This window comes from Arvicola amphibius, chromosome 3, assembly GCF_903992535.2.
Source record: "Arvicola amphibius chromosome 3, mArvAmp1.2, whole genome shotgun sequence".
Taxonomy (NCBI): Eukaryota; Metazoa; Chordata; class Mammalia; order Rodentia; family Cricetidae; genus Arvicola; species Arvicola amphibius.
Window position 1 is genome coordinate 89,497,980 of NC_052049.1, and position 21,466 is coordinate 89,519,445.

The following is a 21,466-nucleotide window of genomic DNA, read 5'->3' on the forward strand; positions in this document are numbered from 1 at the left end:
GGTTGTCGGAGTTGGTGGTAGGTATCGTACCTCTAACGCTGAGCTATCTTGCTGGGCCCACAGTTTATTTCAAGAACCAGCCAGCCAGCTCGGATTTTTTAAAACCGTTTACTTACAAACTTTAATTCAGCAAAGGTTTGTGTGGGAGGAAGGGGGGGAGGGGATACCCTCCTGGAGTGGGTTTGGGCCATCAGATTTGGGGAGGGAGGCTGGTGGCTCAGCTGGCCAGGGGCAAGAGTCCCTGGGTCTCCTCAGGTGGGCAGGCTGAAGTAGAACTTGTATGTGTGGGCAGAGAGGAGGCCAGCTCCAGTGATCCGGCCTGGGGTGGTGGTGGTGATCTGGGTTTGGAGGGACATGGCAGAGGCCCAGTGACCTGGGTACAATGGTCAACTTTCGCAGACAGCAGCAGGGACTGTTGAAGCCAGCAGAAAACACTGGATTCTGTACTAAAGGGGTGGTTTGCCAAGACCAAGGCTTTGGCCTTCTGTCCACAGGGCAGACACCCTGGAGAAAGGACGATCCCTAGGTCAGAGCTCTTTGGTCCTGAGTCAAGCTTCCAGAGCCTGGCATCTGAGAAGCTCTGACCTAGTAGGACCTGTGGCCCAACTTTAAGGCATCAGAAGGCAAGAAGAGTATGGCAGGGGGGTGGAGATCCTGGACTGGGTACTGGCCAGAGCAGGCAGGCAGGGGCATGAGACAGCTACACCTGCAGCAGATGACTGGGAAAAGAGAAGAGTTAAGCTGTTGGAAACCCAGAGTGTGGAACGGAGGCCCAGGTAGGCCAGATCCTGAAGGAATCAAAGTTGGGGGTTTCCTGGGGTGAGGGGTGGATGTGGTCATTATCCTGGTTGTCTTAAAAAATAAAAATTAGAAAAGGAAATCAAATTCAATTGTCTAAGATTAAAAAGGGGACTGTCCCTGATCCTCACAGGTCAAGGACACCTCCAAAGGCACTCGAGAGGCCAGAACACAGGAGTGACGAGGCAGGCGAGGAAGCCTGGAGAGCCGGGCACAGGAGACCAGGAGTTGGGAAAGGAAAGAGAGCAGGCCGGGCCCCTCTCTCTTAAGGCTGCAGGGTTTTGACTCCAGGAGCAGGCCCACAGGTAATGGTGTGGCCCCCAGACACCCCTACATTCCTTGAGCTCCTGCTGGTTGGTCAGCAAAGTCTTTTTCAGAGATTTCTCTATTACCCAAAGAAAGGACATAAAAAATAATAATAAAAATAAAATCCCACAAAACACAAATACCAGAAAAAACCCAAAAGCAATTTGGTGCAGGCCCTTGGAGCATCTCTGGCGCCGACCCCTTAGAAAATCCTCTTCCGCTTCAGGTAGGAGTCCGCGTAGTGGCCACCGAGGCCCTGGGAGTGCTGACCCACGTAGCTGCCCTCTGGGCTGGGCTCAGGCGAGGGCAGCAGGTGGGAAAAACTGCGTTTCTGGCCGCCCAGTGGGGTCTGGAGACAGATGGCAGGGGAGGCTGGGTCAGGGGCCTCCTAGGGGCCGGGGCTCCCCAGCCCTGAGCCTCCCCTCCCCTTGCCCGTACCTTTAGCAGGTGGCTGTGACCGTTAGGCCCAGGGCCAAGGCCCAGGAGCCCTTCACTGGAGCCCATCGGGGAGGAACCAACCGCCTGGGGAAAGCAAAGAGGTGGGGCAAGTCACCCCTGGGGGAAATCTTGAGAGTCCAAGTCCAGCCTTGTGTCTGCCACCCAGGGCTACAAGAACTGGTGGTAATTAAACTGTTTCTCCTCTGTCCTCTGGGGATAAGACCACCCACATCTTAGGTGAACTTGAGATGAGGGGAAGCTTATCAGTGTTGAGCTCCACAGAGCAGGGAGTCAGAGCAGACCATTGCCACTTCAGCAAGCAAGACTGAGCCCTGCCACCAATGGAGCCATACCTGAGACACCTTGGATGACAAAACCCTAGAAACAGACATAGATACACAGGACTCAGTCCTCAGTGGGCCTGACTTCTTACCTTGTTGAGGTGGCTCTGCTTGAGGCCAGCCTGTAGGCCACTGGTGAAGTAGGAGGTGGGTGAACCAGAATAAAAATGAGAAAGGGATCCCCCAGTGCCTCCACCACTCCGAGGCTCACTGAAGCTGCTGGGTGGCGGGGACATCTGCAGAGAAAAGTGCAGCCGAGTGAGGAAGATAACATGACCATGACCGGGCTTGATCATGGCTATCTTCGGGGACCTATGGAACCACCTACTGCCCCAAGATGAAAAATAAACTCTTGAGCCCAGAAATTTGAGTTGGGCAACAGCAAGATTGCCTCAAAAGTTTGTGAAGTCAAAGCCACAGAGAAACTCTGTCTCGAAAAACCAAAAAAAAAAAAAAAAGTTTGTGAAGTTAGGCAAAGGTGGCATATGCCTTTAATCCCAGCACTCGGGAGGCAGAGGCACGTGGATCTCTGAGTTTGAGCCTGGTCTACAGAGCAAGTTCCAGGACAGCCACAGTTACACAGAGACCCCCAACTCAAAAAAAGAAAAAAAGGAAAAAACAAAAAACAAAAAGAAAAGAAGTTTGTGGAGTTCAGCTACGTTCAGTAACTTCAGTTACACAGCTAGTGCTGACCACCATATTCACTGTGGGATACAGCCAGTACTTAGGCTGCAGAACACGGCCAGTGTCTTGACTCTTACCTTGTGTCGGCTGGGTCCATGAGGCCCTAGGGCTGGCTCCCGAGGGTGAGAGAAGAGCCGTCGAGGTCCCATATCCTAAATTAAAGGGGCAAAAGCATGGGGAGGGAGGGCTGTTGGTGTTTGCCATCCTTACCCTGAGTCAATTCCTCACAATTTAACACTAGAGATCCATGACCCACAGTTGGGCCTGCACGGACTTCAGTAGGATAGGGATAGCACACCAAATAGGTTAAGTGTGTACGTGAGCTCCGGGATGGTTGTAGTGAAATGACTGTATTGTGCTAAGCCCTTTCTCTAGGGAGAGAGCATGCCCTGGGACTTAGGCTACACTTAAGTACCTGCCCAGCTAGCACGTATGAAGGCTGGTTTTCCATCTTCAGTACCACATAAACTGGGTGTGATGGTGAATGCCCGAGATCCCAGTACTCAGGTGGTAGAGATAAGAGATAAGTCATAGGGGGGAAGGGGAGGTAGAGAAAAATGTACAGGTCGATTTAAAAAAAAAAAAAAAAAAAAAAAAGACATTCAGAGCCATCTCAGCTATTTAGTGAGTTGAGGCCAGCCTGGGCTACATAAGTCTTGTCTCAAAAAAAACCCAAAAAACAAAAACAAACAAACAAAACCCAGTAAAAAGCCAGCAAGGTCTAAAGTCTAAAAGACAGACATGGACAGGAGACTTAAGAAGAGGGAATGTGTTAGCCACAAGCTCCTGACTGCCCGCCCGCCTGATACTAGCCTTTTACAGAAGTGTCTGTAAACAGGAATATCTCTGACTTGAGTTGCCTTGGACTTTGAAATACCACATAAAGGAAGAAACGGGGGTGGCGGGGTGGTCCCCTAAGTTCAATGAGAGAAATTCACCAGTGTCTCAGGTACAATTCACACACATTTTATACTGTTAAAAAAAAAAAAATTTTTTTTTTTTTTTTGAGCCAATGTTTCTCCATGTAGCCCTGGCTGTCCTAGACCAAGCTTTGTAGACTAAGCTGGCCCTGAACTCACAGAGATCCACCTGCCTCTGCCTCCCGAGTGCTGGGATTAAAGGCGTGTGCCACCACCACCTGGCAAAAATTTCATGCTTATGTGTAGGTGAGAGGACAACTTGTGAGAGCAGGTCCCCCTCGACTATGTGGGACCAGGAACGGAGCTGAGATCCACAGGCTTGGAGATAAGCACCTTTGCCAGCTGGGAATCTCACCAGTTCATACCTTCATTTTAATTTTGTTTTTCACAGTCTCATGTAACTGAGACTAGCTTTGAACTCCTGATCATCCTGCCTCCACCCCAGTGCTGGCACAGCGCCCAACTGACAGGCTATGGCCTGCTTTGTCCTGTGATCCACCACACAGGTCAGATGTGGAATGTCCCACCTTATTTTCTAGTTTGGGGCCTGTTTGTTCATGTGTTTAGACACATATGTATGGAGGACAGAGGATGACATTCAGGACCTTTCTCCACCCTGTTCACGGAAGTAAGGATCCCCACTGGTACCCATTCATCTAGCTAGCCAGCTTCCTCCAGAAATGCTGTTTCCACCTCATACTCACTGGACTAGAGGTAAACTGCCACACCTGCCTTTACACTGGTTCTGAGGATCCAAACTCTAGCCCTTACACACTCTATATACTGAACCACTGATTGGCCAAGCCCTGTCCCCCTTTTGGAGACAAGATATCACTACGCAGCTATGGTTCATCTGCAATATGCTGTGTAAACCAGGCTGGCCTTGAACTCAGAGCAATCTTCCTACCTCATGAGCAAACCCAGTTGAGACAGGGTCTCTCCACTGGCCTCGAGTTTATCTACTAGACTAGCCCTCTTCAAAACTGGGGTCACAAGCATGCTAGTCCTCCTGGCTCTTTTTATGTGGCCTTTTAGAATGAGACTCAGGTCCTCATGCCTGTCATGTTTTGGATGTTTGGACCAGGGAAGGTCACCCTGCATGGTTTGTAGATGGACATGCTCTTCAGGTACAAAGGGCCACCCCCGAGACAGGCAGAATACAGGGCAGCCTGGTACTCACCGAGGGGTAATCAAAGCCATAGCTGTCAGGCAGTCCTGGCTCAGGGGGCAGGCGGTTACTGGCAATGGGGCTGAGTAGGCGGGACTTCATTTGGAAAGCTTTGTTGCCACTGTTGTTGCCATTGCCTCCACCAGGAACTGCAGGGCTGGGCAAAGGGGGCTCAGCCGGGCGACGGCCTCTCCCTGAGCCTCCCCAGCCCCGGGTCTCCTTGCCTGCCAGGTTACTGGATGGAAGCAGGCTATGTAGATTCAGGTAGGGGTTCAGGGGGATGCGATAGTCCTTTGGGGGCTCCCCCAACAGTGACACCTGTAACAGGAGGGTTGGTTTTGCTAGGGCCCTGGGCAGAAGGGACCTCAAAGGGAAGGGAGGCTGGAAACAGGGTGGTACCTTACCCCAGGGGGCGTTGGCAGGGGCCCACTGTCCTTTGGGAGGCCTCTAAGACTGGAGCCTCGGAGCCCCACAGGGGCTGGGGGTGGAGTGAGCTGGGATGCTTGGGGACCCAGACTCATGGGCTCCCGGTCACCCCCAGAAGGGCCCAGCAGTGGTGGTAGTAAGGGTTGTGGCTTCCCTCGGCGGGGTGGCAGTTCCGGGGCCAGGCCTCCCCCTAAAGAGAAAAGGAAGGTGTCAGCTAAGGGTCCAGACCTGAAAAAGACACTCTACCCATGGTCCTGGGACAAGGAACAACCTTGTGCCCTACAGGCAGTTAGTGACTCAAGGTCTCTTTGGACATCAGCATCCTAAGACACTCCCAGATGCCCCATGAGGTGGGCACCAACACAACAGGAGAATGACCCAGACAAATCACCTGTCCAAGGCTACACAGAATTCACTGGGGAATCATCTCTAGAGGGGTGGGTGGCAGGGTCCAACTTTACCTGCAGACAGCTCCCCAAGGAGAGAATTGGCAGGTTGGGCCCCGGCCTGGAGGGTACCCAGAGGTGAGTCTCCCAGGATCCCAGGCTTCTAAAACAGAGTTTAGAGTACAGTCAGCTGGAGGTGGGAACAGTGTGGTCTGGACAGCAGACATGGGCCATCCACAGTCCTGGCAGTCACAATATCCAGCCCCACCAACTCCCAAGTTAAGCACAGGCAGACACACAAGAAGCCCTCCAGCAACCCTAACCCTACTCATGTGGTCTATAGGCTCCTGAATGCCAGTCCCTGTTCTATGCACTGGAGATCATATGGGAAATACTGAGCATGTTAGGGCTGTCATTCCACTTTCTACCAAGGTCACACATACACAATGACAGTCCTTAGCACCCAGGCCCTTGTTCATCACAGAACAAAGCTGACCAAGGGTAACTATACCCCAAATGCACAAGGTCAGGCTTTCTTAGCACATTCACTTTGCAAACAGATATGGTTGTCCTGGCCACCAGAGCAGAGGGAATTGTAACTTCTCACATAAGGGGTGGTCTAGAAAAGGTGCTTGGTGGGGTAGCCTTCACGATGAGGCTGTTACCTTTTGGCTCTGGGTTTGCAGGGCTAACTGGAGCAGTGCAGTGGACAGGGCAGGTCCACTGAGCAGTGGCATGGCAGGGGGTGCACCCAAAAGGCCTGGAACGAGACATGGATGCCTTGTGATAATGCACCACCCAGCACAACCCCGAATTTTCAGAAGTGATGGATGGGCCTGAAGGATCCAGGCAGAGAAGGGTGGGTCTTTTTCTGATGCAAGTTCTACTCCCTTTAGGGACCTCCATGCTCATGTCAGATACCGACATAGGAGGAGTGGTCTCTGAATGATACCCCTACAACCGTGTGTGGTCCATCTTACCCTGCTTGCCACTGGCACTTCCATGCAGCAGAGGATTGAGCAGCAGCTGGAGGGAGGCAGATGGGCCCAGATTGTTCAACAGCTGCAGGATGTTTGGCTCAGGCAGGAGTCCCTTGCCTCGATTGAGAGCCTGAGGAGGGGATCAGAGGAAGGTTCAGAGCAGAGGCCACAAAGGGGAGACATTGGTGTCCAGGGGGCACCCCTACTCACCGTGGCCTGGGCAGCAATGAGTGCTGCCAGCATGCTGCGGCCAGGAGGACCTGGAGCACAGAAGGACACACGAAGGTGACTGCCACCCAGGGCCAGGCCATCTGCCCGCTGTTGTGCAGCCTCTGCCATCTCTGCTGTCTCATACTCCAGTACTGCAAAGCCCTTCAGCTGCCCATCCTGGCCACATGCCAGCTGTGGGAGATGTACTTATTAGCACCAGGCAAGAAACCATAAAGACCAGACACTGACCTCAAGAATTGACAGTGAGCCCTTGGAAAGGGTGACTACTTGCTACTCACTGTTCCCAGCCTTGTGCCCATTATCTGGTCACTAAATCTGTGCAGTGGCTATAGGAGGCTCTAGAAGGTCAGCTTGCCCAAGGCCACAGGGCAGAAATAGGACCGACCTCAACTGAAGTCACTCTGCTGGTATTTGTGTTGACATGCTGGGAACCAATTCTGACGGGAACATCAGGAAGTAAGGATGGCTGCAGAGTGTGCCCTGAACACATACCTGGGCCACAGATACCATGGCAGGGGACTGACTTGGGAAGAGGCACCCAGGGCTTCCACATGGCCAGGGCCCACAGGTGGATGTGGAGGTCATGGTGCTAGTGCAGAGAGGTTCTATCACAGGCAGAGCTGTGTCATTATACCAGCGTCCTCCACAGCAGCCCTGTCAGTGGTTGGGTCCATATCCCCCCATCTAGAAGCTCATACTGGGTGAGTTCCAGCAGTGAGATTGGATGGAAGCTAGACTGGTCCAATGCTGCCCATAATGTATTGCAAAATTTCTATTAGACAGGATCTCACTGTATTGCTAGCTAGCCTGAAACTGATAAACCAGCATGGCCTTAAACTCACAGGTACCTGCCTGCCTCTGTCTCCTGAGTTTTGGATTAAAGGCTTATGCCACCACACCCAGTCCTTTAAGAAAATAGATTTCTGGTGTTGTGTGTTTATCTCTCGCTAGTGTACAAAGGACAAGTGCTCTCTATCCAGTCTTCATCCCTTTGAGACAGGCTCTCTCCCTGAACTTGGGGTTCACATTTTCTGGGCTAAGCTGGAAATCAGCAAAGAACCTTCCTGTCTTTACCTTCAGTGCTGGCTGGCTTTATACAGTAAGACACTATTTTGAAAGATGCTGTCTCAGAAAGAGAAAGGGAATAAGGGAGGAAAAGGCTAATATGTTGGCGTTCCCTGTAACCATAGCACTCTGTAAACATAAAAGTCAAAAAAGTTAAGAGTTCAAAGCTGGCCTGGAATACATAGCAAATTTCAAAATAGTTTTTGCTACATCATGATAACTTCTCTCAAAAGAAGTAAAATATCAGCCCTTGCTCTGCCAAAAAATAAAAAGAAGTCATTAGGTGGTGGTGGATCTGGAATACATAGCAAATTTCAAAATAGATTTTGCTACATCATGATAACTTCTCTCAAAAGAAGTAAAATATCAGCCCTTGCTCTGCCAAAAAATAAAAAGAAGTCATTAGGTGGTGGTGGAGCACACCTTAAACCCAGCATTCAGGAGGCAGAGGCAGGAGGATCTCTGATTTTAAGGCCAGCCTGGTAACACAACACTAGTTCTAGAATAGTCAAGGCTGTTACACAGTGAAACCCCCAAACAAACAAACAAACAAAAAAGCAACTTAAGTCAGTAGAGCTAGAGAGATGACTCAGCAGGTAAGCACCAGTCCATAAGACCCAAGTCTAGTTCCCAGCTCCCACATAGAAACAATGAGAATCTAAGACAGAATTGGGCACAGTAAACATGTGACATGTCCCCAAGCTGTTCTCAGCTGAGAAAGATGTGTATTTCCACAGCAACTCTCCTGCTTGTGTGCCTAGGCAGGTGAAGCCCTCACCCAGTTTTCTTACCTTTTTTAAAAGATAGGGGTCTCACTATGTAGCCCAAGCTGACCCTGAACACAGAGAACTTTCTGCCTCTACTTCTGCAGTGCTAGGATTTAAAACCATATATCACAGCCTGGTTTGGTGGCACACGCCTTTAATTCCAGTACTCAGGAGGCAGAGTCAGGTGGCTCTCTTTGAGTTCAGGGCCAGCCTGGTCTACACTGTGAGGTCCTGGTCAGTCAGGGCTATGTAGAAAGACCTTGTTGGAAGAAGTGTGTCACTGTGGGAGTGGGCTTTGAGTCCTCGTATGCTCAAGCTACTCTCAGTGTCACAGTTCACTTCCTGTTGCCTTCTGATTAAGACGGAACCAGTACCATGTCTCACCATGATAACAATGGACTAAAACCTCTAAACAGAAACCTACCACCTCAAGTACACAGTTTCCTTTATAAGAGTTGCCATGGTCATGGTGTCTCTTCTCAGCAACAGGAACCCTAACTAAGACAGATACCCCCCCCCCTTTCTAGTTTTTCTGTAGCTTTGGAGCCTGTCCTGGAACTCACTTTTGTAGACCAGACTGGCCTCGAACTCACAGAGATCCACCTGCCTCTGCCTCTCGAGTGCTGGGATTAAAGGCGTGTGCCACCACTGCCTGGCTAAGACACTTTTAATATTTAGCTTCTCTAGGCAAAGTAAGTACTGTGATGCATGTCTTTAATCCCAGCACTTAGGAGAACTTAGGTAGATCTCTAAGTTCCAGGCTAGTCGGGGCTACAAAATGAGACCTGTCGCCGGGCAGTGGTTTGAGAGTTTGAGGCTGGCCTGGTCTACAAGAGCTAGTTCCAGGACAGGCTCTAAAACTACAGCGAAACCCTGTCTTGAAAAACAAAAACCAAGCCGGGCGGTGGTGGCGCACGCCTTTAATCCCAGCACTCGGGAGGCAGAGGCAGGCGGATCTCTGAGTTCGAGGCCAGCCTGGTCTACAAGAGCTAGTTCCAGGACAGGCTCTAGAAAAAAAAAAAAACCAAAACAAACAAAAACAAAACAACAAAAAAGGAGACCGGTTTAGAAAAAGGGTGTGAGGAGAGGAGAGGGAGAGGGGGAGAGGGGGAGAGGGAGAGAGGGAGAGGGGGAGAGAGAGAGAGAGAGAGAGAGAGAGAGAGAGAGAGAAAGAGAGAGAAACAAAGGTGCAGACAGAGGGACTTGCTGAGAACATAGAGGGCCAGAATCTGTCTGAGCCCTGGCTTGCTGATGGGAACCCAGAGAGAATCATGAAGCCTTTGATGAGGGCTGGGGCTGAGCAGGTAGAATACTTGTCTAGAATGCAGGATGCCCTAGGGAATTACAACCCCAGCACCATATAAACTTAGCATGGTGGAGCATGCCCTACTTTTTAAGTAGAGCCAGGAGGATCTGGAATTCAAGCTCATCCTTGCTACATACCAAGTTCAGGTCAGTATGGGCTACATGAGATGCTGTCTCAAAAAACAAAATAATGAACAAACATAAGCCAGGCGGTGTGCCACACTACCCATAATTCTGGCATCATGAGGTTTAGGCAAGAGGATGGTGTTTTTAGGCTAGTCTGGGCTACACGACATAAGTACTGAGTGTGTGAATGATGAGAGGAGCAGGACTCCCACCCAACTTACAATGGATGAGCTGAGGACTGCATTCTGACCTTTGCAACACATTTGGGCTCTCAACTACCATACCCCAGACCCTCTCCCAAGAGCTGCATTTAAAACTGTAACAGCTCCATCAAAGGGCCCAGGACCTACCTGACAGAAGGTGGGGGTATAGACCGCTGACAGTGCCTGACGCAGGGCATCCACATCATTGAAGCCAGGTGGCAGGTGGTCCACACAGAGGCACCGGGAGTGCAACAAGGCAGGGGTCAGCTGCCCAGCATCTGTCCAATGCACATACAGTGTGCGGGGGCCCAGTGGCTTGCCCAGCAGATCAGACTTGGCCCTGGCAGCCGAGTCTTTCTTCATGTACTCTGCAAAGCCATAGCCCTTAGAGTGACCTGTCCGCTCACTGTACACTAGGAAGCAGCGTTCCAGGCTGCCAAAGGGCCGCACCAGCTCCTCAAACTGTGCCTGGGTCAGGCTGGGTGGCAGGTTGGCCACACACAACAGAGCATCTGTAGGCTGCAACTGAACTGACAGCTCCCGCTCTCGAAGGCGGCTCTGGTGGAAGGCGTTGATAGCAGCTTCAGCCTGCTCCCCATTCAGCAGGGTCACGAAAGCTGCAAGGCACAAGAGGACTTGAGGTCAGAGTGGACTTCTGACTCCCTAGCCGAGGCCCTCTAACCAGTAACAAATCAACTGCCACTGGCAAGCACAAACTGGCCAGCTGGAGCCTTGCATTTCCACCAGCTCTTGTCCCCACATCTCCCCACAGCAGTTCATAACCTGAGCAGTTCTTCACTGTGCACATGGCTCTGCCAGTGTGTCACTCAGGTGACATCAAGTTAATGGTTACCTTAACTGTCCTGCAGTTCTCTTTGTAGAGCTCACAGAGATCTGCTCACCTCTGCCTCTAGAGTGCTGGGATCGAAGGTGGTGCCACCACTGTCTGGCTTTTTTTTTTAAGTTGTATTTTATGTGAATGCTTGCCTGCATGTATGCCTGGTGCCTGTGGAGGTCAGATGAGGATACCAGATCCCCTGTAACTGGAGTTACAGATGCTTGTGACCCACTCTGTGGGTGCTGGGCACTGATCGGTGCCTCTGGAAGAGCAACCAGTGTTCTTAACCATTGAACCATCACTCCAGCCCCAAGCCCTTAAAAGTTCTGGCACCTCAACTTTCTCATCTGTCAAATGAGAACAGGTTAACCCTCACATCTACCATTTTTGGTCGAATAAACAGGCCCAGATTAGCAGCCCAAGAGCCAGGCTGTGGGTGGGGAATAGTAGCACATGTCTGTGATCCCAGCATTTGCAAGACTGGGGACAGAGTTCAAAGTCATCCTGGGCTACCTAGTGAGATTCTGTCTTAAAAAACTCAGGGCTGGGACTGAAAACACAGCTCAGTTGGTAGAGTGCTTGCCTAGCAGGTATGAGGCCTTGAGTTCTGTCTATAGACCAGGTGCGACAGAGCACACCTACTTCAGTGTTAGACTGCAGCAGGAGGATCAGAAATTCAAGGTCATCCCTGACTACCTGACAAATCTCAAAAACACGAACTGAAAGTTGGGGATGTAGTTCAGCATTAAGAATATTCATCTTGCCGGGCGGTGGTGGCGCACGCCTTTAATCCCAGCACTCGGGAGGCAGAGGCAGGCGGATCTCTGTGAGTTCGAGACCAGCCTGGTCTACAAGAGCTAGTTCCAGGACAGGCTCCAAAGCCACAGAGAAACCCTGTCTCAAAAAAAACCAAAAAAAAAAAAAGAATATTCATCTTTAGCACCACAAAATAAAAATTAAAAAAGAGGCCAGCCCGCCCCGCCTTTTAATGGCAGCATGGCCTACAAAGTGAGTTCCAGGACAGGCTCCAAAGCTACACAGTGAAACCCTGTCTGGAAAAATCATGAGAGAGAGAGAGAGATAGAGAGAGAGAGAGAGAGAGAGAGAGATATTAGGGCTATCTACAGTGGAGCACTTTTCTGGTGTACGTAAGGCCCTAAACTTAAGGTCCAGCATCACATCCACACACTGAGCCCTCACAAAATCACGAAAAAAAAAAGTTAGAAATACAGGCTGGGCAGTGGTGGCACACGCATTTAATCCTAGCACTCAGGAAGCAGAGGCAGGCAGTTCTCTGTGAGTTCGAGGCCAGCCTGGTCTACAAGAGCTAGTTCCAGGACAGGCTCCAAAGCTACAGAAAAAAACTCTTGAAAAACAAAAACAAACAACACTCTGTAGCCAAGGAAACTGAACTTCTGATCTTCTAGCCCAACTCTCAAGTGTTGGTTCTCCTCCACATTACAAATATCAGAGACGGTTCTAGACGCTCTTCACACCTGGTCCAACACTGGGAAGCACAGACACGCACTGATGGCCTCACACAGGAAACCAACACTGTCAAGTCTTACCGTATGGACCTAGGGCTGACCATTCCATGCGTGTGCAAATGTGCCAGCCTCAGCCTACAGTGACAGAGTGGAGTGGCCAGTGGAACAGTGCTGGAGCCGAGCACAGTGATACAAGACTCTAGTCTGGTTTATGAGAACTGATTTAAATAAAACCAAAACTCAAAAATCAAAACTGGAGCTGAAGCTATGCCTCTGCTGTTAAGAGCACTTATTGCTCTTGCAAGGACCTGGATTTGGTTCCCAACATCTACATGGCAACTCACAACCTTCTACAACTTTGTTTCCACAGAATCTGGTGTCCTCTTTTGGCCTCCATGAGCACCAGGCATACAAATGGTGTGCAGGGAAAATACCTATACATGTTAAATAAAGATAACTTAAAAAAAAAAAAAACAAACACAAAACCCAAAGCAGTGGTAGAAGCTAAGAAGGAGTACTACTACACACTTCATGTTAGTTGGGGCTACCTCAAGAACTCCAGGACAATCTGGGCTACTGGGCTACAGAGTAAGTCCATGCCTTAAAAAAAAAAGGAAAAATAAGGCTGGGTAAAAGAGCCTGCTGCCATGCCTAACCAACCACCTGAGTTCTATTCCCAGACTCACCTGAGTTTATGCACTCTCGTATGCACCTATAATCCTTGGCTTCCTAGTCTATAGCAAGACAGAAATAAGATATGCTGCCTCAGCAAGGTGGAAAGAACTGACTTTAGACAGTGTCCTCTAACTTCCACGTTTGTTCCTCGTGTTCATACCTACACACACTAAATAAGCTGCAATGAAGGTGGATCTCTATAGTTCAAGGCCAACCTGATCTACACAGTGAGTTTCAGGTCAGCCAGGGCTATACAGGGAGGCCCTGTCTCCAAAAATTAAATGGACAGCCAGGACAAGGATCAGACAGGAGTTCCTGTTGAGTGCATCCTTTAGGACAATATGGGACCCACAGACCAGGAGAACAAATGCTGAGCCAGGTCCCTCCTGTCACCACTGAGGACTGTCATCCTTGCCCTGGTCCACCCATGGCCCACAAACCTGTCCCTTTGTATTTGTCCACGAAACAGTACTTGAGTTCGTAGTCGCTCAGAAGATCGTGTACTTCCTGCAGAAACACAATCAGAAGCAAGGAGTCACTAGCCAGGCCTGCCTGTAGGCGGACCCGCCATACATGTGCACTTTACTGTAACAACCATCTTCTACCCAAGGTTGTGTAAGGCAAGGCTGAAGATTACATGCTAAGAACACCAACAACTCAAACAAAATGCCTTCAGGGAAGTTACCCAATTTGTCTGATTCTCTATGGAAGATCCCAACAATTTTACAGCTAATCACTTATCCATTTTGTCCACAAGGACACTGAGGCTGTAAGAGGCTAACCACACAAGTTATCAGGCCGACAGGAAGCATGTTACCTGGGATATCTGAAAAGGGACTCCATGCACTTAACGACCATACACTGTGTAGTTGGCTGCACCAGCCACCCAAACTCCCTCATGTTGACAGGGCCGCTGTTCACAAATGCTGGCTTCCTGGGCAAGTTGCCCAGCCTGCTTGCACCTGATGACCTATGTATAAGCCCAATGAGATAGGGCCAGCAGTTCCAGACATGCATCAGACCATGCACACTGGTGTCTACTCCAGGTCTGTCCCCATATCATGTTCCCTACACCTCTGGAGCTGCAATAGTCATGTGCCCACACAGGAGTAGGTACTAGGGTGAACCAGTGAGCAGATTCATAGCAGCAAGGAGAAAGGGCCTATCCCACCACTACCAGGCAGGGCAACACTGATACCACTTTCTTGGGTCCAAAGAGCATTGCACGCCCTGCTCCATGTAGGTCCCCATGAGAAGGGCACTCCCGGCAGACAAGATTAGCCATAGGGAAGTGCCAATGCATGCACAATTCCACCGCCACCCCAACCCACCCCCAGCCGGTTCCCATCGAAGGGAGATTTCATTTTTTCAAATCAATTCTAGCCGGGCGGTGGTGGCGCACGCCCTTAATCCCAGTACTCAGGAGGCAGAAACAGATGGATCTCTTTGAGTTTATTGCCAGCTTGGTCTACAGAGCTAGATCCAGGACAGCTAGGGCTGCTACACAGAGAACAAGAATCCTGTCTTGGAAAAAGAAGTACTATCAAATCAATTCTAGTAGGCCTTTCGAGGGATGCAGCTCCAACTTCCGGGTCTACCTCTTAAAGGTGTAAAATCATCCTTGATAAGAAAGGCCATATTCTAATCCTGAAATCCAGATCTGAGCTCCTGCCACCCGATGGCAGAATAGGGAAAGTACCCCCTCTTAAGTATGCGTTGAATTCTCTATTTCAATCAATACATTCAGTCCCCCGTACACAATTCAGTAAGGCCACAGCTGCCCGCCCCCTGAAACTACCTGCCCCCTTCAAACACTTTGTCTCGCCCAAGCCCGGTAGTCGCCCCTAGCAACGTTGGCCCGTAGTTGGGTTTTTGCCCTTCCTGACCATGCCCTTTCCACCTCGTTCTTAATGTCTCCCGAACTCGGGAGAGGATACAGTTCTGAGCAAAGCCCCGGGACGCAGCAGCTTTGGTATTGCCTGGTATCCCCCTGCGCACGCGCACCGTGGTATTTCCCGCCACGCTCTCAGCTTCCCCCCCCCCCCATACCTGGTTGGTCACGTCCCCCGGGAGGCCTCGGATCAGTATCTTGCGGCGGTTACGGAACTGGCGCTCAGTATGTTCCAGGCGTTTCCGGATCTCTTCCGGATCGAGCGGCGGCAGCTCTTGTTCAGGCGCTCGGCGATCGGCGGTCTCGGAAGTTTCCGCTTCGGCCTCCGCCTCCGGGCTGAGCGGCGGCCGGTGAGTAACGGACACGTCGGCCGCCATCTTGGGAAACCCGGCGCCTTCTGGGACCAGCGAACTCAGGGCGGAGCGACATAGAGCGGCAAGGAGAGCGCGTATATTGATTGGTTGGTGGAAGTCCCGCCTCTATCCCAGCCCCCTTCAGCCTATTGGCTGGATCGAGTGCCGCTCTCCTCACCCATTACCCCACCACACTCTTGGCCATTGAGTGGAAGGGCGGAACTGCAACTAGGAGCTCTTGGAAGGCAGTGACGAAAATCCATCCTAACCTGGCTGTGGTGGTACACACCTTTAATCCCAGCCCTCGGAAGGCAAAGGCAGGCGGATCTCTGTGAGTTTGAGGCCAGCCTGGTCCACAAGAGCTAGTTCCAGGACAGGCTCCACAGTTACAGAGAAACCCTGTCTCGAAAAGAAAAAAAAAAATCCATCCTATCCGCAGCACCGCTGAAAGAGAAGACAAGGCACACACACGTTTAATCTCAGCCCTCGGGATGTAAAGGCAGGCGATCTTCTGATGTCATCCTCGGCTACACACAAATCAGCTTCATAGATCTCCTGTCTCTCTCCCTCTCTCTCTCTCTCTCTCTCTCTCTCTCTCTCTCTCTCTCTCTCTCTCTTTTTTTTTTTTATTCTTTTGGTTTTTTTTTTTTTTTTTTTTTTTTTTTTTTTTTTCCCGAGACAGGGTTTCCCTGTAGTTTCTAGAGCCTGTCCTGGATCTAGCTCTTGTAGACCAGGCTGGCCTCGAACTCAGAGATCCGCCTGCCTCTGCCTCCCGAGTGCTGGGATTAAAGGCGTGCGCCACCACCGCCCGGCTATTCTTTTGTTTTTTTTTTTTTCGAGACAGGGTTTCTCTGTAGCTTTGGAGCCTGTCCTGGAACCAGCTCTTGCAGACCAGGCTGACCTCAAACTCACAGAGATCCGCCTACCTCTGCCTCCCGAGTGCTGGGATTAAAGGCATGCGCCACCACCGCTTGGCGAGCTCCTGTCTCAAAGGGAAAAGCAAATGAATCAAACCATAGACAGAAACTGGGTATGGTGATGTACACATGCAATTCCAGCACAAGGGAAATAGAGGTAACAGGATCAGAAGTTCAGAGTCATGCTCTACTTAACTACACAACTCAAGTTTGAGACCATCTGATTCAAAAAACAAACAAACAAAACAGCCAAATTCCAGGCAGTGGTGGCATGCACCTTAAACCCAGCCCTCGAGAGGCAGAGGCAGGCGGATCTCTGAGCTTGAGGTCAGTCTAGTCTATAGAATGAGTTCCAGGACAGCCTGAGCTGTTACATAGAGAAATCTTGTCTCAAAGAAAACAAACATCAACAAAACCCTGGCATTATCCCATCACTCTGAAGGCCTAGGCAGGTGAATCTGTGAATCCCAGGCCAGCCTGGTCTACATAGGAAAACACAGTCTCAAAAAAGTAAAAGTAAAAAAACACCTATTGCCAAGCTTGGCAACCTGAGTTTGAGTCCCCATAGTACATGGAGGTGGTGCTAGAGACAGCTTAGGAAGCAGGCAGCATCGTGTGGTCGGGGTGCTAGAGACAGACAGCCTAGGAAGCAGTCAGTATCATGTGGTTGGGGTACTAGAGACAACAGCCTAGGAAGCAGTTAGTATCGTGTGGTCGGGGTGCTAGAGACAACAGCCTAGGAAGCGGGCAGTATCGTGTGGTCGGGGTACTAGAGACAACAGCCTAGGAAGCAGTCAGTATCATGTGGTTGGGGTACTAGAGACAACAGCCTAGGAAGCAGTCAGTATCGTGTGGTCGGGGTACTAGAGACAACAGCCTAGGAAGCAGGCAGTATCATGTGGTGGGGTGCTAGAGACAACAGCCTAGGAAGCAGTATCATGTGGTGGGGTGCTAGAGACAACAGCCTAGGAAGCAGTATCATGTGGTCGGGGTGCTAGAGACAACAGCCTAGGAAGCAGGCAGTATCATGTGGTGGGGTGCTAGAGACAGACAGCCTAGGAAGGAGAAGGCTAAGCAGTAGCTTGAGAAGGAGCTGGCAACGTCACAACGTGAGAAAAGATGAGCAGCTGATAATGACAGACAAGGATCTCCAGCAGCAGAAAGCAGTTTCCAGGAGTGCATGGACAAGTGCTAACCAGTAACAATAACACACGTTTCTCAGACATTTTTCTGGATTCACTTACTGAAATAAACTGTTGTGTTTTGTTTGTTTGTTTGTTTGTTTGTTTGTTTTTCAGAAAAAGAAATCAAACCACAGGCCATGCAGTTTAAAGGTTTTATTGATGGGGAAACCTGAAACAGCCCAATCACCCATCAGTCTTTACCTAAGATTCCCCTAGCTCAGGACAACGCTTCCAGGGCTGTGTCTTCAGACTGCAGTGGCCTGAGAGGCACAGAGGTGCTTGTGTTTCTCAAGTGGTAGCTGCCACTCTGGTTCTGCATCCTGGAGATGTACAGAAAAGCCACTGGCCGGGCGGTGGTGGCGCACGCCTTTAATCCCAGCACTCGGGAGGCAGAGGCAGGCGGATCTCTGTGAGTTTGAGACCAGCCTGGTCTACAAGAGCTAGTTCCAGGACAGGCTCCAAAGCTACAGAGAAACCCTGTCTCGAAAAACCAAAAAAAAAAAGAGAAAAGCCACTGCCACAATCACCATCTGTTAGGGCATGAACAGCTGTAGTAGTCAGGCGGCGGCGGCCGCTTCTCGCCACCCACTAGCTTTACCCAAAATAATTACACGGAAACTGTATTCTTTTAAACACTGCCTGGCCCATTAGTTTCAGCCTCTTACTGGCTAATTCTCACATCTTGCTTTAACCCATATTTAGTAATCTGTGTAGCACCACGAGGTGGTCGCTTACCAGGAAAGATCCTAACCTGCGTCTGTCTTGGAGAGAAGAAGCATGGCGACTAACTTCCCTTCTTCCCAGCATTCTGTTCTGTCTACTCCACCTATCTAAATCCTGCCCTATCAAAAAGCCAAGGCAGTTTCTTTATTAACCAATGAGAGTCCTCCATCAAACAGCCCTATTAAGATGCTGACCAACCTGGGGCTCTGATCTGCAGAGAGAGACCCAAGTAAATATGTGTGCCCTGGGCTCCTGCTAAACTTCCCCTGCGAAGCTTGCAGGGTCCCCTCTTACCTTGGATGTTAATCATTAAGAGAAAGGTGTTCCTGCCCTTGCCTTGGACTGACTGCCTGGCAGTGATAGGTGCCATTGTGGCTTATGTTGACAAGGAATGGGATCCTGATGGGCACCTCATGTCTGGAGCCCTCATGCTGGGACTTTGGAGCTGCATTGCCCAGGGCATGGCAATTTAAGAGGTGGCTGTAAGCCCCTTGAGGTATAAGTGGCCAGACCCAACCCCTCATGGTGTGTGAATGGCCAAGCCCTGCCCCAACCCCCAGACAGCCAAAGAAAGCTCAAGATCAGGTCACAGAATCCCACCAATTGTCAACACACCTTGGAAAGCCCACCCCCACCCAAAAAATTACATAAGCTTGTCTCAGTTCTTTCCTACTTGTCTCCTGAGCAAAGCCAGCCACCCTCCTGTGCTTCTTCCAGTAAATCATTTGTGTGAGTTTGCTCTGCTGTATGACTCTGTGGTATCACTTGGCTCCCAGCTGCCAGCGTACCCTCCCCTCAGAGCTATAACACTGACAGTAGGTATTCCTGTCTTTCCACACAAAGCACTGGGGACATTTAACACAGTCAGTCTTAGAGCCATCTGTAGAACAACCATGTCATTCGACAGCCCAGAACTCCCCAGAAGGATAGTAGGCAAGGGATGTGACAGGGCTCCCCAACCAGGACAGGGGGTGAGGGCTAACAGGTCTGGATGGCCAGCTCACACGGAACATACAGGTGGGCAGCAGGGCTCCTGTGCAAAGCCACCCGTCTGCCTCCAGAGCATTTCAGAAGTCACTCCTGCCGGGCAGTGGTGGCACACGCCTTTAATCCCAGCACTCGGGAGGCAGAGGCAGGCGGATCTCTGTGAGTTCAAGGCTAGCCTGGTCTACAAGAGCTGGTTCCAGGACAGGCTCCAAAGCTACAGAGAAACCCTGTCTTGAAAAACAAGAAAATGAAAAAGAAAAAGAAGTCACTCCCATAATCCCTCTTGGTGGCCTGGCCAGTGTCTCAGAAGAAGCAGGATCACCTTCCAGCATGACCAGGACTTGGAGCCCATATTCACAAGTCACACTGACTGGGCAGCTCTGCTCAGCCTACAATAGGCCCTAGGAAGCCTAAAGGAAAGGCTTGACCCAGGAACAGACTGACCCCATGACCTTCCCAGGCTCAAGCCACACCTTCTTTATGGCCTGGCCCACCTACCTTTGGGGCAGCCCAGTCTCTTCCTTCGTGTCCCCCACCAGTAGCCCTGTCCCATTCTTTCTGTCAAGTTCTCCCAGATGTCCGCACTTCCACATCTGAGGCTCACATTTGCTGGACAACCTTCCGGTTCTGGGTAGCTGTGGGGGTGGCTCTGGCCACAGCTTGTCCCCATGGCTTTAGACTGTAGTGTTGAGCATCTTGACCCCCAACATAATATGGACTGGCCCCAGAAACTGGGAACAGCCCATCCAGGAAGGCCTCCATGTCCCTACCTCTAAGATTGGGGGGGGGGGGTTGGGAGGTTTAGAGACCTCCCAGCACTGGCTGGACTAGGGATATGGAGTCACAAGCAGAGGAACCCCAACCAGGGTCCTCCTCTGCACAAGTTCTTCCATCCTGCACTGTGCACTCCTCAGCACATCTGCCACGCCTTGACAAGGACCTTCTCACAAATCTCACACAGTTCCACGGCCACACCCATTCTCTACTCGCGTCTAGAGCCACCATGCCCAGTGGTGTGCACACACCTTCTCAGCTTGGATGGCCAGTGTTCTGGCTCAGCTCAGCCTTCCCTTACTGAAAGTTCAAAGCTGTATTGGGGCTAAGGTATTCTGGTACAGTCCCAGCCCTGCGCAGCAGGTGAAACTGATCGTATGGCTGTGACCTCTGTGAGGTCCCCTTGTGAAGCGCAACTATGCCAGTACACTCTATACACGCTACACGCTACGGTATGGTTTGCGAGCCGGGCAAGGGGCTGGAGATTGAAACACACACAGACAGAGACATGAGCCATCCTTGAATTCTCCTAGAATGCCAACTTTATTGTGTTCCGGGGCAGCTTATGTGTTCCGGGGCAGCATATATAGAGCCTTTCCTGACCAATGGCCATGCCCTAGCTCTTGAGAACCTTCAGCTGCAAGCCACCAGAAACCACTCCCCTTCCATCAAGAACTCCTGAGGGTCTCGTGCTCAGAGCACCTGCAAGCACAACAAGTTGTTTACTCCGGCAGGCAAGGGGGTCACAGCCCCCAGCATCCCCTCATCTTCCATGAGCTGTCAGGGAGTGGGACCGTGTGGAGGTGGTCCCAAGGCTCCCCATCCATGACCGGTAGTGCAGGGTAAGGTTTTTGTCCAAGAGATTGGGGTTGGGCAGCTTAACATACTCAAGAACTCCATAGAAAAGGGCAGGCACAGGCCAAGACCCATGCCATGAGAACTGGCCCTTCCTTACTGGGAATTCTAGGCAGAGCCTCTTACTGCTCTGTTGTATCCTCAGCCCCTTGCCAATTAGTTCAGAAACATTCAGAGGGCAAAGGGGAAATTTCCTTAGTCCCTGCCCCAGGCACTAAGATAAAAAGATAATTAGTTTTCAAGGATATTACAGTTGGAGGAAAGATGACCATTTATGGTATTACCATCTATTAATATAAGAAACAGCCGGGCGGTGTTGGCGCACGCCTTTAATCCCAGCACTCGGGAGGCAGAGGCAGGCGGATCTCTGTGAGTTCGAGACCAGCCTGGTCTACAAGAGCTAGTTCCAGGACAGGCTCCAAAGCTACAGAGAAACCCTGTCTCGAAAAACCAAAAAAAAAAAATATATAAGAAACAAAAAAGAGGCCAGCCTGGTCTACAGAGTGAGTCCCAGAATAGTCAGGGCTACACAGTGAAACCCTTTCTCAAAAAAAAAAAAAAAAAAAAAAAAAGAAAGAAAGAAAGAAAGAAAAAGAAAAGAAAAAGAAAAAAGAAAGAAAAAAGGAAGGAAGAAAAGA

The 21,466-nt window shown here is 50.5% G+C and overlaps 1 protein-coding gene across 1 annotated transcript; it reads right to left on the bottom strand.

Annotated features, from left to right (window-relative positions):
- Positions 1–89: 89 nt before the first annotated feature.
- On the bottom strand, positions 90–15,441 carry Raver1 (ribonucleoprotein, PTB binding 1). Its single transcript, XM_038322111.1, has 13 exons — positions 15,194–15,441; positions 13,585–13,651; positions 10,292–10,761; positions 6,658–6,849; positions 6,448–6,577; positions 6,133–6,227; positions 5,543–5,630; positions 5,060–5,271; positions 4,668–4,973; positions 2,645–2,719; positions 1,976–2,119; positions 1,543–1,626; positions 90–1,453 (listed from the first exon to the last, which is right to left on the bottom strand). The coding sequence occupies exons 1-13, from the start codon at positions 15,410–15,412 to the stop codon at positions 1,307–1,309; spliced, it is 2,229 nt and encodes a 742-aa protein (XP_038178039.1). The 5' UTR covers positions 15,413–15,441; the 3' UTR covers positions 90–1,306.
- Positions 15,442–21,466: the final 6,025 nt, after the last annotated feature.

Bases quoted from the DNA above. Each gene is read 5' to 3' on its own strand.
- Raver1 (XM_038322111.1), bottom strand. From the start codon at position 15,412: ATGGCGGCCGACGTGTCCGTTACTCACCGGCCGCCGCTCAGCCCGGAG. The intron at 10,762-13,584 runs GTTTGTGGGCCA...TGTGCCTTGCAG, and splicing joins GGACAAATACAAAGGGACAG to CTTTCGTGACCCTGCTGAAT. The intron at 6,228-6,447 runs GTAAGATGGACC...GTCTCGTTCCAG, and splicing joins AAGTGCCAGTGGCAAGCAGG to GCCTTTTGGGTGCACCCCCT.